The sequence below is a fragment of the Melospiza georgiana genome, chromosome 3 (assembly GCF_028018845.1).
Source record: "Melospiza georgiana isolate bMelGeo1 chromosome 3, bMelGeo1.pri, whole genome shotgun sequence".
In the NCBI taxonomy this organism is placed as follows: Eukaryota; Metazoa; Chordata; class Aves; order Passeriformes; family Passerellidae; genus Melospiza; species Melospiza georgiana.
In genome coordinates this window covers 67,989,711-68,005,159 of record NC_080432.1, presented here as the reverse complement: position 1 = coordinate 68,005,159, position 15,449 = coordinate 67,989,711, and the positions used below count along the sequence as shown (strand labels likewise).

Here is a 15,449-nt window from a genome sequence, read left to right as displayed (position 1 = left end):
TTATGGAGGTTTTAAAAAATTGATTTAATATAAAAATTTTTTGCCATTCCTACTTTCCATTGAACTCTTCCCTTCATGAAAAGATAGACAATATATTTGCAGACTTCCTTCCTCAGTACAAGTATCTTGCAGTTCTTGCTACAAAACCTAGCATTCAATATAGCCCTTTATCCTAAAGTGTTTTGATAAAGGTGGCTTCAAACAGGATACAGGCAGGAAGAATTAGATGGTGTGGAAGTTAACAAGTTTCCTGACAAGAAACAAGTGTGAACTAAAAACAAAGAAACTGATGAGACTTGCTGAATTCTCCAGAAATCAGCAGCATCAGTGTTTATCAACCCCAAAGCTGCTTTTAATAGTAGAGCACAAATGGAGCCAGATCAAATTAATCAATAATGTAATGACATGTCCCAAGCCTGGACATAAACCACAATCTTGAATTTTGTGGTAGAGCAGAAGGGATGCAGAGAGGAACTTCATTCCTTAGACAAAACAGGCTGCATCACCTCAGTATTCATACAACTGCAAATACCAGCAGCTTCTTCTTTATAATGACGGCTCCTTCACAAGCTCAGCAATTCCAAAAAGGGCACTGAGTACCAATATTCTAAAAATGGAGACTTAAAAGCCCAGATATTCCTCACATATTCCCCAGGTTAGAGTCCTTCCCTGGTTTGGTAACATAATGTTACTCAGAGCACTTCTCATTCCAAACCAGCCCCTCTGCCCAGATTTGTGATTTGAGTGCTTGTATCCTCCTACCAAAGAGTTATATTAGGTCGATGTGCAAATTAAGACAGTAAATAAATTGTTTAGGACTTATAGAGTTTTTCCTTCCATAATGAACTTGGGCTTGGCTCCAAAACAAGTTGTAGGCTCCGGAATAGCAGTACCATCCCCTCATCCTCCAGCACTGCAATTGTTGAAAGCCCCCAGACTGGAGGACGCAGTAGGGATGGTCAGCAGAGCACAAGGTGTCCCTGGGCCTGCAGCTGCCATGCTGCAGCACAGCTCCTGTAACACAACTCACCAGCTCAAAACCCAGAGCAGCACAGCTGGTCCTCTCCATGCTTGGTAGGCTCAGCAAGCCAGCAAAGTGCCAGAAAGTAGTTACACACCTCTCCCAAGATCACCTAGTGTGTCTCACTCACACTGTTTCTCACCATTTTTTCTTTTCCTGTGGTTACTCTGTGTCGTGACAATGCGGTTTCTCTGAGCTCAGGCAGGAGGCAGACCCAAGATAACAGTTCAAAAGAAAGAAAATAGCTGGCAAAAATAAAAAAAAATGGCCAAGAAAAAACTGTGAAGAACACAATGTAGTTACACACTGAAACCAGTTAGGAGCATACCTTCCTCATTCTTCCTGTTTGGTGCCTGAGGGTCTACAGCCATTCCCAGCTTACTTAGCCACCTGTGTTTGAAACAGAGGGAACACAGAGTCAGGGACACTCACGTGCTCTTCAGACTGAATTTTGCTCCTTTCAGTTGTTTTCTACATCACCATATCTGCTTTCATTAGCCTGACAACTAAATGTCAAAGTTTCTATTTCTTAGATCATCTTCTAGAAAGGCACCAATTACCTCTGTTTTAATATTCCCTGCAGTGAATAGAATAAGTTGCCTGGGACATTTTCCCTTGATACTGAAAAAAAAAGTCATCATACTGATGACCCAGGAGTCACATTTGTGTAAGCTAAAGTCTTTGTGCTGTAACTCCATGTCAGTGCATTAGTACAGCTGGTGAGGGGTCATCCTTCACCTGAGATGAAGAAACAGGCATGGGATTCTCAGAAGATGATGTCCGCTGGCCTGGCCAAAATTATCGCTGCACAGTCTGCACCACTTGAAAGCAAACTTTTTGATCATAACATATCACATTTTTCAACTTGCTATGTACTTTTGGTTTTAGTAAGTCTCACTTCCTGTGTTGGTTTATGCTATAATTGGGGTGTTTTTCACTTATCTTCCTAGGTGGTTGCATTCTTCTGGTGCTAGAAACATTCCCTAGTCATACTTTTTGTATATTATGTTTACCTGTAGGTCATTCAGATCAATCCACATTTAAAGTAACTAACAACCGAAAAGGCTCAAGCTTTTACAATTAAAAGTCAAGGCCCATATAGAGAAAGTATGAAGGGCAGGAATTCATTACTGGAAAAAAAACATTTTTTTTTATTTTGGTTCTACTAAAGCAAGAGGGAATTTGCTAGTAAGATCAGCACCAAAGTAACTGCACTTTTAGACTTCAGTATGAGCAATAGAGCCACAAACAAATCAGAAAAACAAAGTTTTGTTTCTATAAGAGTGGTCCATTGATTATTTTTAACAATCAATCCTAACAAAAAAAATTTTTAAATGAAAATCCACCTTGACAATGAAAAGATTTGTTAAAAAAATCTAGGACTTCATTAATGATGAGGGCAGACAAGTCACTAATAACTATGTACAACTGGCCAGCTAAATGCATGCAGCTAGTCAGCATGACTTTACTTTTCATCTGTGAATGGCAATAGAAAATACATGATAAACTAGTGAAACAAATGACTTTTTTAATAAATCTACTGTTGATTTAATAGAGATATATGTACAGGTATGTGCATATGTCGATATATGCATGAAGAGTTACAAAAGGTCATGATCCATCAAGCATTTCTGCACACCAGGAACTCGACACACACGAATGCTCCAGTGAGTTCAGTGGAACCATTCACACGTGCATTTGCAGGACTGGAGCCAAGAGAACAGATGTCTTTTAGTCTGTTTCGACATATGCGTGAGTATGCGTGTACTTTATGTATTAAATGCATGTATTTTGTACTTTGCCAAGGAAAACATCATCAGTTGCAGCAGTGGGGGGTTAGTACAGCATAGAGCAGGCTGCTCTAACACTAGGCTACCTATCTTTAAGCCAAAATGAAATTTAATCAAGAAGTGGAATTTGAACAAAATCGTTCCAGGGGCATAAGAGCTGAGACACCTGCTTAGATTTCAATCACTGACTCACAGGAGACTAAGCATTTTTCATATGAGAATTTCCAGCTGGGCTCCAAACTGGCTGTTAGCACTTACTAATATCCTCCATTAGCTCTAATTTTCCTTCTCCAGACATCCTTCCATCTCTTCTCTCTTAACTAGGGTTACCCTCTCTACTGAAATATTCCTGTCCAGCTGTCCCTCATTCTCAGTCATCCACACCCAATCTGCCTCAGGATCTTGTCACTCCATTCAGGAGCTCTGGTGGGAAGTGCAGGAGCAACAGAATGCATGGTTGTCTCCCCACCAGAATGCTCTATGCTGATCCAACTTGCAAAGGGCAACAGATTCTTTAAATCTATATTTACTTGTAGGCATCTGTAGAGTACAGATTTATTAATACATATCTAGGGACATACACTACTTTAATATTGTACATTTCTGTACAATAGATCTTTCAGAAGGTCACACACACTCTCTCAACCTCTCTCTTTTTCTATTGTGGCAAATATGTATGAGGTCTCTCATTTATAGAGGGAATGAGTAGTCATTGCCCTGTGAAAAATCACACAAAGGTCACCCGTAGAGCCATGATGAAAATCCTGACCCGACTATTGCAGGAGCTCTCTTCCCATTTAAATTGTACTTCTTTGTATCCAGTATTTGGCCATTTAATGCAATAGCACAGAGAAAAGACTGCAATCTGAAGTAAAAAGGGCAAAGATATGAGATATATCTAAATCAGCCAAATGTGGATTAGTAGAAAATAATATCTTTTTGATAGCTCAGTGGTTTCTAAAATGGCAGTATTCATATCCATTTTTACTTCTCCCATTGTGAACTATTTGGTTGTTAATCTTCTGGACCATTTGTGGAAAGAAAATTTCTGACCTGCCATGAGAATCATTCAACTACAGCACAGTTTGATGCTGAAGTTAATGCTAATTTACATAAAGGAAACAGACCTTTCTATCCCTCTAACCCTCCCAGTTAGCTGATACAATACTCTGAAATCAGAAACTGTCATATTCTAGTCCCAGATCACTTCTGGGACTTTTCCCTCTCTTTCTTTTCTCCCCTCACTTCTTCCAAGGTGCTGTACTTGCTATCATATCTTAACACCACTCTAACAGAAAGGGATTTATACCAGCAAATGCTAGGAAGATTAGCACCAAAATTGGGCTAATTAAGCGATTCTGATTTCAATCATAATTAGTGAACAAAGAGCAATAGTTTTCTTCCATTTAGTGACCAGAAAAATTAGACTCAGTAATTCCCCAAATAACTTTGTCAACGACTGCTTGACAGTGAAAGAATGAACTTTCAAAGGGTGCTCTCAGGCATGAGACAGGATGAAACACGACCAGTCGCTCCTACTTACGTGTTCATTTCCAGAACATTTTCTGCCGCAAAATAAAATGTCTTGATCTGTGGGTGGCTGATCTTAATAGCACTTTAGGGAAAGAAAAAGATAAGAGATATGAAGAAAAATAGTTTCCATAAGAAAGAAAAAATAATAGCTGAATGAATTATTTAAAATATTTATTCACTCCACTGTATTAATCCAGATTAGCTTGTCCATCAATGCAGCTCTTTCTTTAAAACTCTAGTCTATTTTTAGCTCATTTCCTAGGCCACACACTATTCAGAGAGTATAAACTACAGGAACTAAGGGAAGGAATAAAGAATAAAACAAAGTCTTCCATTATTTCATTACATAACTTTGCTGCCTTCTCATACTGCAAATACTATGTGCAATTTTGCTTTCTCCAGCTCTGAGATGCAAAGCGAACTTTAAAAATGCTGGAAGAAAACACCAGTAGTGACCCAAGACATGGAACAGCTTCCATGTGCTGTGGTCAATCAGGCTGTGACCTCCAAAGCATGGAAAACTGATGGCTGAGGGAAGGGACATGTGACGCAGTAAAATCACAAGCAGCACACAGTGGGTGAACAGTGACTGGCTCTTCTAACTTCTCCATCTGAAGAATGAAGGTTTTTTTTCTTGAGGGACACAATTAAAACCATGCTGCACTTTATAACTTTGAACAACAGCAACACCCCACCCAACCTTTGAAGTGTACTCAGAAGCAACTGGAAGTCAGCTCTGCATATGGAGTTTGGAGACAATATTTTTGAATGTGCACCCTGCTAAAGAAAGTATTTATTCCCTGCACAATCAAAGGCCTAAAGTACAGCCCAAGCTCAGTTGCACCACAGCAGCCTAAATAATAGTTCAGGCTTGGAGGTATGCAGCATTACTTGCACCACTGCTGACCTCCTCAACTAAGAGGGGAATCTGAGAATTACAGTCTACTCATAAATAGCAAATGGAAAAAAAAGGAAAAGAAAGCATTTGGCACACTCATCTGTTCTTTTTTATTTGTGGTTTCAGCAAAGCACATCTGGCAGAGATTTTTCAAAAAAATGTTTTTGTAATATGGTTTTCTTTCAGTAGCTCAATTAATATCTCATTATTTATACAACACAAAAGAACTCCCCACAGTTTCATTGTCAAAGACTACTGAGGCTCACTCCTTGCAATCTTGTAAAAATCATGCAAAACTGGGAACAAGAGATAAACTTACTGCTTTTTTTTGCATTCAATTGCTCGATCCACACTGAAGTCTGGAAGTCTTATAAATCCTTCTGCTTTTTCAGCCTTCCATAAAAGAAAAAAAAATAATTGAATATCACCACATCAACCAACTGGTAAACTAGTAGACTCCAATGCTGAATAATATTTAACACGCAAGTGCTTGTTTTTGACAGCTTTTTATACCGTGAAAATATATGCTCATCACCATGGGGACAGATTAACGCCTGATGGAATATTTCTATACCAGCAAATCCGGGGTGCAAGTGGCAGAGTGTAAGCATAGATTTTGTTGCCTAGCAAGGATGAACAGGGGTTATATCACCTGTTCAGGTCTAGATGGCACCTACAGTCTCAAAGGTGGGTTTGTGCCATGACACAACATGTGTGTATCTTACACAAACGTGACCGATGTAGAGCTGAAAAATACAGCTCAGAAGTGCCCCAATATGATTCTAAGTAGAAATGGAGGAGGGTGTCCCCTGTGTAATTGCAGCATGGACCATTTTGCAGGGTGACCTGTACACAAGCAAGGCAGAGGCAATGCAGGCGGCTCCCATCCCACACAGCTGAGTTCTGTGGTTAAACACTGCAGACACGGAGGGCTTTGGTCACCCAGCTATCACTAACCCCAGAAATTTGCAGGCATGGTGCAAGAGGTAGCAATATCCAGGCAGATATTTAAATTTACATTTTCAGCACCCTGTTTATACCCAGTCAGCCCTTTCTGCATGCCAGGAGCTTTAGTGAGCATTGACGTCTCTGCTCTCAGTCAGCAGGACTCTGAGTCAGAGCTGAGAAACTGAAGTGACAAGCCTCAAACTCCTGTTTGTGCTGCCTGAAACTGAAACATTTGAGGCAGAAACATCTTCCTTACTACATCCATCAACATACACCTGGTCATCTGCAATGAGGTTAGGAGTCCCTCTAAGATGAGGTGAATATATAATGTTGACAAAAGTCTGTAGGACAAAATGTCAGGAAAAAACCTACTTTCCAAAACACAGAGTGCTCGTTCCTGAATTACATTTTTGCTGCTCCCAGCCATTGCTAGTAGACACATTAAAATTCTGAAAATGTACACTGAGTTAAAGCAGATAAAATACACACAACAATTACAAAGGCAGAGGATAAATGAAGATGAGTGACAGTATCTCAAGTCTCATTATGCATGAATATGATCAGACTATAAAAAGATGTTCATCAAGACAAGTCTTTGAGCTTTAATGCTTGAAAGTATGAATCTCCAAGAACTGAAATGTTGACACAGAATGGTTACTTCAGTGGGAGGCTTCCCCGCACATCTGCATATCTGCTCTTTGGTATACAGTAAATCATGGACTAACCATCATTCCTGTCATTTACATGTATTAAACATTCATGTGAGAAGTTTATATTTCACATCATCACTAATAAATGGTTTTGCTGCTCCAAGATGCAGACACGGCACCAGTGGAAGGGGTTTTAGTTTCATTTTGTAATATTTGTATGAAAAAGTGCTTATTAGCTACTTGGGCTTTTAACACTTTCTGATTTTATTTGTATCTGTAAAACTTGTTTAGTGATTAGTTTGGGGAGCTTTTGTTTCCATTACACAGGTTGGAATTTCATGAGCTTAAAGTCATTGAGCAAAAATGACAACTAACTAAGCCTAGTATTACCACTCCAGATCCATAGTATATTAAATATATAAGGATGAGAAAATAAACACTGGTGAGTAATGAAGGAGCACTATTCCTGGGCTGTACTGTACTAAGAGTAGAGATTGTATTATCCAGCATTTTTTTCCAAAAAGATGATCCCTTACTAGATCTGGAACACCAAAATTCCTGTTTAGTTCCCAAGACCAATCTGAGAACACCGTGAACCAAACTCAAAAAAGCTGTCCACGAGGTACAACGATCACTATTGCACACACTGCTGGATGAGAAATGCATACAAAGCCAGTTGGTTCTCTGTAGTAGGAATCTATACTCCCAGTTTAAGAAAAAGTTATCCACGGGACTCTGGGTGAAGGAATATACCCAGGTACCCATGCAGCAATAAATCCATGGCCTGAGCTGGGTAAACCATCAGGTGAGTGAGTGGCTGACTCGGGTCTGGGACAGGCTTGGCCTTTCTTCCATGTTCTGTCTGCAGTTACAGCTCAACCAATTCCATCTATCAGTGCAGTGACCATTGGTCTAGACTGTATCCTATAAACAGTTTAGAGTGCTGCAAAGGCATTCCTGAGGGGATTAAGCCCATGAAATGCCATTGGATAAATCACTCCTTCTACTGTCAATGTACAAAAGTATTTGAGTGTTTGGATTTTGTATTGGACTAGTGAATTGCCAGCACCCCACAAGCCAGTGTGGAGACACTGACCTGGAACACTCCCACCCATGCTGAAATGGAATCGGACTTGAATCACTGACTTAATCCATCAGTAATTTAGATTAGATTAAAATAGATTCCTCTATCTAAATTAGGGGAGCTCCCTCTAAATTACTAATGACAATAGGTCTGTAGGCCTTGATTTCAGTACCTTAATTTTAACAATTGTACAGCAGAGAAACTCCCTATTTCTTATGCAGTATTTGGCCTGTTCCAGTTGGTAAAAGATTACGTTCTCACATACACATTCTCTCTAAATACATTCAGAATTTATACTAATTCTGTCTGTGATTTCATATTTGTTCATTTAAAGAAAAATTCATGTTTCATTTTATGTATTAGTGAAATACACTATTTGTACACATCTAAAACATGCCATCTATGTAACAGAAAAGAGGGGTTTGATGGGTATGTAGCTTCATAATTACCAGGAAAAAAAGGAAGGAAAAAAGAAAAAGAAGTCACAAAAAATCTTAAGGGTGTTATTTCAGTCAGCAAATAGAATTCCAAATAAATCCTAGGAACAGAACATGTGGAAGTCATCTTTTCAGTCATTCTTAGGATAAAAATGTCATTTAAAAACATTTAAAGCATATAGAAATCCTAAGTGCTTTCTTTCTTTCTTACAAAATGTTATCCCTAACATGACTTTAGCATGCTATTATTTAACTCACACGCTTCATTCAAGATTCCTTCAGATTTTGATGTGAAGCTGTAAAATAGCCCGAAAAACTCAGATACAAAGAACCTTGACCTATTTTCTACTTAATCAGGATATTTAAAAGAATAAGCTGTTATCTCTTTTGGGTTTTATGGAGGTTAGACTAACATAAATCTGCGTTTTTGCTATTCCAAGTTGTAGAAAAATGATTTCATTAATAACAAGTGTGAAAATTCTTGTGGCAAAAAAGAAAGTAGCCATTTTTCCACAGGAAAAGCCTTGTACTCAGAAAAGAAAAGAAATTATTTATGAAACACAATGCATGAAAGAGGCTAATGTCCTTTTGAGCTTGCCTCAATATGTTATCTAAATGTTGTGGCTTTAGGAGATTTAGTAAGTCATTTAAAGTGAGTGCAATGTTGCAGCAATATTTTAAAACATAGTGCTAGAAAATGAAATATCTTGTTATTGTGGAAGAGCTCCAATCTGCAAATCAGGGTAGTTCTCATGGCTTCATCAGTGTTTCAGCACTGCCCCCAGAAGATGCTTTGGATGTTGGAGGAGCAGTTCAGCATTTTAGTCTTTTTTTTCTCTCTGCCAAGTACACCAATGAGGCATCCTATAGAACTGGGAATAATTTGGGTAAGATATTGGGCCATAGGTCCCCAAGCCTCTCAGCGCAATCAGCTGACATCAATGACTTTTTCTCATCCACATAAGCAGCTATTACAACTCAAAGGTAAAATATTTTTCTTTTAAAAGACTGTAATTATACAGCTTCCAGCAAAGCTGTTGGAGTGAGGACCAATTCAAATACAGTGAATGAGGAAAAAAATAAAAGTTCAAAGATAAATAGTGACAGCAGATCACAGCCTGCATCTCTTTAATTTTATATTTACATTTCTTTTCAGCTGTATCCCCATGACAACCACCATTAAGACATTCCGCAAAAATTTATTTCAACTCTATTTGGAAAACCAGTCAAGCTACCCTAAAGACCCACCAGACAGAGGCATTCAGTCCTTTGTCCTATTCCAGCCAACACTATCCAACACAGTCGAAACAAGCCCAGAAAGCCAGGAGCCTGGGATTCCACGTGACAATCCTTCCCCACCACCCCTCTTCCTATGTAGGAGCACTAATTCCCTCTGGAGTTTCAGTATGAGAATTGAAACAGCTAAAGGGTCAGGCAGGATCACAAACTGTGCTATTTAAACACTTGTCTTCAAGGCAGCTGCCTACAGAGAGCAGTACTAAAAAAAAAAAAAAAAAAAAAAAAATCACTAATGAAGAGCAGTTGTCCAAGGAGTTGGATGTTCTTGAAAGCACCCAGAAATTCTGACTGCCCAGATATATTTTCTGACATGTCCTGTGTTTTCGTTGCAAAACCAGCCCTTCCTAGTCCAAGCAGCTTCCCCTGCCCAGACTGGGAGTGCTTCCGTGCTGCAAAGAGAAGTTTATTTGTCTCATGTTTTATAGAAAAAAGAAGGTTGTGCGGGAAGAGGTTCCAGGGCAGCCTACCCAAGCCTGCTGAAACCACTGGGCCCTGACCTCAGCTAGCTCATCGAAAATTTATTCAGATTTGCTTGTGTTCTCTGGCTTTCTTTCAGTGAAGGAGAAGCTTGACTCTTAGGGTGTCTGATCCGCTATTGGTCACCCATTTATTTTTTACTCTTTTGAGCTGTGGCGCTCACAAAATATTTTACATTAAATTGAAGGAAATATCAGCTGAAAATTCTCACAAGTGTCCTATGTAATGTATCCAAATCTGCCTCTCATGAGAGACCCAGAATCAGAGTAGCTTGAAGAAAAATTAAACAAGACTGACAGATATATCCAGAGTTTCAGAGGTACATGAAGAAAAACTTGACCAAGAAGATGATATGCAGATGAGGTTATCTACTCAAAGCCAGGATAATGCACATTCCCATACAAATTCCACCCACTCTCTATTTTCTCCATCTCCATTAGAAAAAAGGTCCAGCACCCTGTTGCTATGCTACAGTTGCCAGTGTCTGCTTTTCACACAGCCACAAACAAACCAAGCTCATTTCTCACCAGAGCCAAGCAGGTCAAGCAGAGCTACACGCAACCAGTGTGCCCCAGTCCCTTTGACATCAGCCCCAGTCTTTCATCACCACCTTTGACATCAGCCCCTGCAAAAGGGCCCATCTCAGGAAGCCTCAGGCACGTGAGAAGCAGGACTCCTGTTTCAACAGAACTTGAGACTGTCACCTTGTACAGCCCCTTGGGACCAAGGATTAACTTCACTGAAGAGAGTGGAAGTGCAGGCAGTCCTAATGCCAGGGACTTGTCACGCAAGCAAGAGCATGTGTCACTGCTATGTCTCTTTCAACAATCTAGAAGTGAGAATATCTGGCTCTAATTGATCCCACATACAACTCTGAGCATGCCTCTGCTCTCAAGAATTTAAGAAAGCAGGCCTTAGCAAAGATCACCTCTCCTCCTTTCCAAACCCCACAGTTACAGACATTCTGCAAACACTGATTGAACCTATAGTTACTTAGAGGCTGCACTTTAAGCTGCCCAAAGAAACTTTGAGTTTTTACCAAAGTTATTTTTAAAATAGTGTGTGAGAGTTGGCAGAAGTTGCAAGCAAAGAGGTGCTACTGGCTATCATGCTTAAAGCACAACTGTGATAGGTGAGAACTCAGGGCTGACACAAGACAACGGTATTTTGAAGCCACATTAGCTCTTCAGAGGAAACAAAATAAACTGGAATGAGGCTGACTCTTATTTTCAGCCTTATTCTTTTGGGGACAGTCAGTGACAGTCAGGAATTAGGCATGGACTAAAAGGGTAAGTGCCGTCTAGGAGCGCAGGAACCAGCATGATCATGGTTTTTCTGGATCTCAGGAGTGGAATTTAAGCAGGCCAGAAAAACTGAAGGAAGTGGAGGAATTTGCACCTCTCCCCCATCACTCTTTTCTTCCCAGAGGCAAATTTTTCCTAGTCTTGCATTTTTTATTTCCTCTCATCTTGGTTACTCCTTAGGATTATTCCTTTCTGATATTTTCTGTGTCTAAAAAGTCATGTCAGCCAGCCAGCTAACATTTCTTAAAGCTTGGCCAGAAGTACAACTGCAAACAGATTTATAAAAGCCAATAAGGTTTTACTGCTGCTTATTGGTATTACTGCCTCCCCATGTCTTTCAAGTAGAGATATTGTAAGCATAAGGAACAAAGTGCCTTTTCAAAACTTTTTTTCCACACCATTTCTATTTGTTTTCTTTCTATTTTGCATGTATTTGACATAGTCTTGAAAGCAATCCATATCAGACTACCACAACATCATAAAAAACAATAGCCCAAGACTAGCAGATTTGCTTTCCTTTACCCCAAGAACAAATAGTTAATATCATCTTGAAGTACCAGTCAAAGTTTTTATTTGGATTTTAAAAAAGTAAACAGAAAAAATATCTCACACACACACACAAGCAAAAAACCACTCCACAAAAAATACTAGCACTATACTCACAACTGAAGGGAGAACGTGAATTAGTCTACACGAGTAAAGCTTTGTTTAGGGTATGAGGAGTTTTTTAAATGGCTTAAACTATTGTATTTTTTTCCTGAAACAGCTAGCAAAAATGTTGATGGGGATTGCTGCAGAGTAAATAAACAAGTGAAAATCATCCAGATTGCCTTTGATATTTTTTAAAATGCTCTAATAATTAATAAGGGTTCCTTCAACCTTTCATTCTTTGCTGTGCCTGTGACATGCTGATTTCCAGAGCAGCTGTGTTGCATTTAAGGCACCTCATGCCCATCCACAATTCAACACTGAAGCTGCTGACTTTCAAACAATGTTTTTGCTGGCATACTATAATTCTCTTCTCACCCTAATTCTTAGATCTGTCACCCCATCATTTGAATGTGATAAGAGTTTTTTAAAGGTAGCAGTGCCAGACCGCAAAGTGAAGGGAATAACTATATCTGAATCTTCCTAGGATGGGCAAAACATCCTCTCTGCCCAATCAAACAAGCCCAGAGTAAAGTCAACTGCCCAAAAAAAAGAGGACAAATAAATTTAAATAGGAAAAAAATAGAAAAAAAAAGGAAAAATAAACTAAGAAGACAAACAGAAGAAAACAGAATAATCTCAGTGTGGAAGGGGATGGAAAGAGAGATAGGAGAGACATTTCTGAAAATTAAATTAATAGGAAGTGAAAAAGCATTCCTGTTTTGAGTTTTGAAAAATGTTTGCAAATTGTCTGTACCCAGGAAAACATTTCTCAAGTTCAAATGCCACCAGAGCCCTTAAAGAAGAGCTCTTAACAGGTGAAACAGACAGCAAGTTAACATTTCACAAGTACCTGCTGAACTAGAAACCACATAGCTTTCTGCATGTTTCAAATTCATATAGACACTTCTCAGATCACAGGAAGTGCCAGGGCTGAGAAATAAACCCAGTTATTTGTACTCCTCCAGGGTGCACCTAAATTGTGACCCCAGGTTCCCCTCTGTCCATGCCAGCAGATGCTGTTTGTCTGGCACCCGGAGCTGCCTGCACACTGTACTCACCAGCTGACTGCTGTACCAATACAGCGATGACTCCTTTAGCACACACCAGAACTTTTTCCATTTGTTGCCAATGAAAGCTCCTTTTTCCTTCTTTTTGTAGAGCCATCCTTGGCAATCGGCTTGCCCCAGCTCTTTGCACGATATCCTCCGTCGGCTCATTATAAAGAACCCTGCGCCATTAAAAATACAGTGTTGTGCTTGCTTAAAACTGCATTACCAGGAAAGATGTTGCTGCCAATTAAGGATATCATCCTCACTTAGGAACCTCAGCAAGTCATCCAAGCATGTCTTAAATTATACTTAGAAGTAATTCAGTTTTATAATGGCTGTGACAGTAACACACTTTCATTTGAAAGGCTTGCTGATGTTCAGAAATTAAACAGTAAGCTATAGATAATGCTGATACTAATTAATGCTAAGATAACCGTACACGAGTTTTTGTAAATTAAAAATACAGCCTTTGATCCTTTTAAGAGAAGCATGCATATATTTTCCCTCACACAGCTGCACTGAAAATGATACATCTATTTAAGTCAGCTAGAGAAAACTATTATACCAAATACATGAAAACCACTAGTGTGTATGTCTATGCAGGCAGCTGATTCCACCTCGCTGATTTCCAGCTTTGATTCAATTAACATACCACAAGGATTTAGTCCAAAGGAACAGCCCGTTGTCATTTTTCTCAGAATCGGTGTAAGAATCAGTGGAGTTAAAAAGCAGCTTTTCACCAAATGAGTAGCAGTACAAAATCCTCACCCTCCCAAGAATAAGACATACAAAAAAAATAACAAAAGAGGAATCCAGGAGAGAAAAGAAAAAACAATCTCTCATTACCTTGACTTTTCTTTTTTGCCTTCTGACGCAAAGGAACCTGTAAGAAATGCAGGAAGGAAAGAAAAGAGGAAATTTCAGATTGTGTTGCAACATTTGTGTAGAAAGGGGAGGGGGAAGCTAGAGAAGGACGTGGTGGTGATGCTGGTGGTATATGCACGATGGAAACACATAACCCACTCACTGCTGAAGGGACGTTAGCAGCTGAAGCAAAAAACGTGTTAATTAAAATTGATGTATATCTAGTTGAGCAAGAGCAAACACAACCCTATTACACGTGTCTATCTACTCCTGCTTCCTGTTTCACATCCACAGACAGCTTCTACTTTGCTGTGTTTGCCCAAATTGTAGTTAAAAAATAGAAGTTAAAACTCCAGCATTTTAATGCTTCATTAGGCTCCATAAGGAGGATTTACAAACATAGGGAGATTAAAATACATGCCAGATGACTGATAGTCATTTAGCTCATTCTAAGAAATCCTGAAAAAGAAAAAAAAATATTATCTTCACTTTTGCCTTTTTTTATTTAATGCAGAACATATATTTTTCCCTATTAAATAGTTTCATAATATTTCCTAAGGAAAAACAATCACACAAAATATATGGAAATTTTAGTCACCTCAAAAATAACACAATTGAATTTATTTACGCATTTACAGTCTACATATTTAATCCTGCATAAACACATAGAAAATGAAACTAAAAGAGAAGACCACAGAACAAAAAAGGAGGCAATTGAAAATGGAAGCTATGGCTTTTAGAGTAAATTCTCCCCAGACAGACCGGCTGGTTGTGTGATTGCGGACAAAGTACTTGACTTCTCTTTGCCTCAACCTTTCCTTCTCTAGTGTGGGAACTAAAGCACTCACTTTTTTCTATTTTTAGGAAGGGCTTGAAGCCCCCAGATGACAAATGCAGCATAAAGAGAGGTACGATTTAATATGCTGGCCACAATGTTGCTATGCAAAGCCGCCAGCTACCTGATCCGCTGCAGAGCTACGCTATGAACATCCCTAATGTAGCCCCTCCGCCTCGCCAGACAGCTTCTCAGGAAAACAAAACCCCATTTCATATCCCCCTTGAAAAATTTGATGGCTCTTCTCACAGGCACGTTAAAGGTGAGGAAAGCTAGACCATCTGCAGGTTGACAGGAGAGCCCACTGTCACCAGCATTTACAAGAGCTACAACTTTCTGAAGCGGGGATCTCTGCAGCGTGTAGCGCAGAGCGCAGAGCCGTGCCTCGCACTCCTGTGCTTATCTGGTGCCTGCTTGACATGACCTGAACAACACTCTTATGGGAGGCTTTACCAGGCATGAATAATCCCAGGCTCCTGCTAAACACTGAGTATTCTTTTTTCCCTTTTTCACTTATTGTTTTTTTTTATTATTCTACCACTGCCTCTGTCTCTCAGACTATTCTCCATGACAACACACAAAGAAAAGCAATAAGAAAACACATCAGCT

At 39.4% G+C, this 15,449-nt stretch overlaps 1 protein-coding gene across 2 annotated transcripts in view; it reads right to left on the bottom strand.

Annotated features, from left to right (window-relative positions):
- Nucleotides 1–14,212, bottom strand: part of IPCEF1 (interaction protein for cytohesin exchange factors 1) — a 37,726-nt gene extending 23,514 nt beyond the window's left edge. The window contains exons 1-6 of one of the 2 annotated variants that reach the window (XM_058019997.1): nucleotides 14,169–14,212; nucleotides 13,988–14,024; nucleotides 13,151–13,320; nucleotides 5,562–5,635; nucleotides 4,355–4,426; nucleotides 1,350–1,411 (exon numbers count right to left, since the gene is read on the bottom strand). In XM_058019997.1, the coding sequence (XP_057875980.1) occupies nucleotides 1,350–1,411; nucleotides 4,355–4,426; nucleotides 5,562–5,635; nucleotides 13,151–13,309 (367 nt within the window). In that variant the 5' untranslated portion in view covers nucleotides 13,310–13,320; nucleotides 13,988–14,024; nucleotides 14,169–14,212. Of the gene's footprint in view, nucleotides 1–1,349; nucleotides 1,412–4,354; nucleotides 4,427–5,561; nucleotides 5,636–13,150; nucleotides 13,321–13,793; nucleotides 13,875–13,987; nucleotides 14,025–14,168 lie in introns of those variants that run through there. The other variant, XM_058019996.1, reaches the window with a different exon arrangement.
- Nucleotides 14,213–15,449: the final 1,237 nt, after the last annotated feature.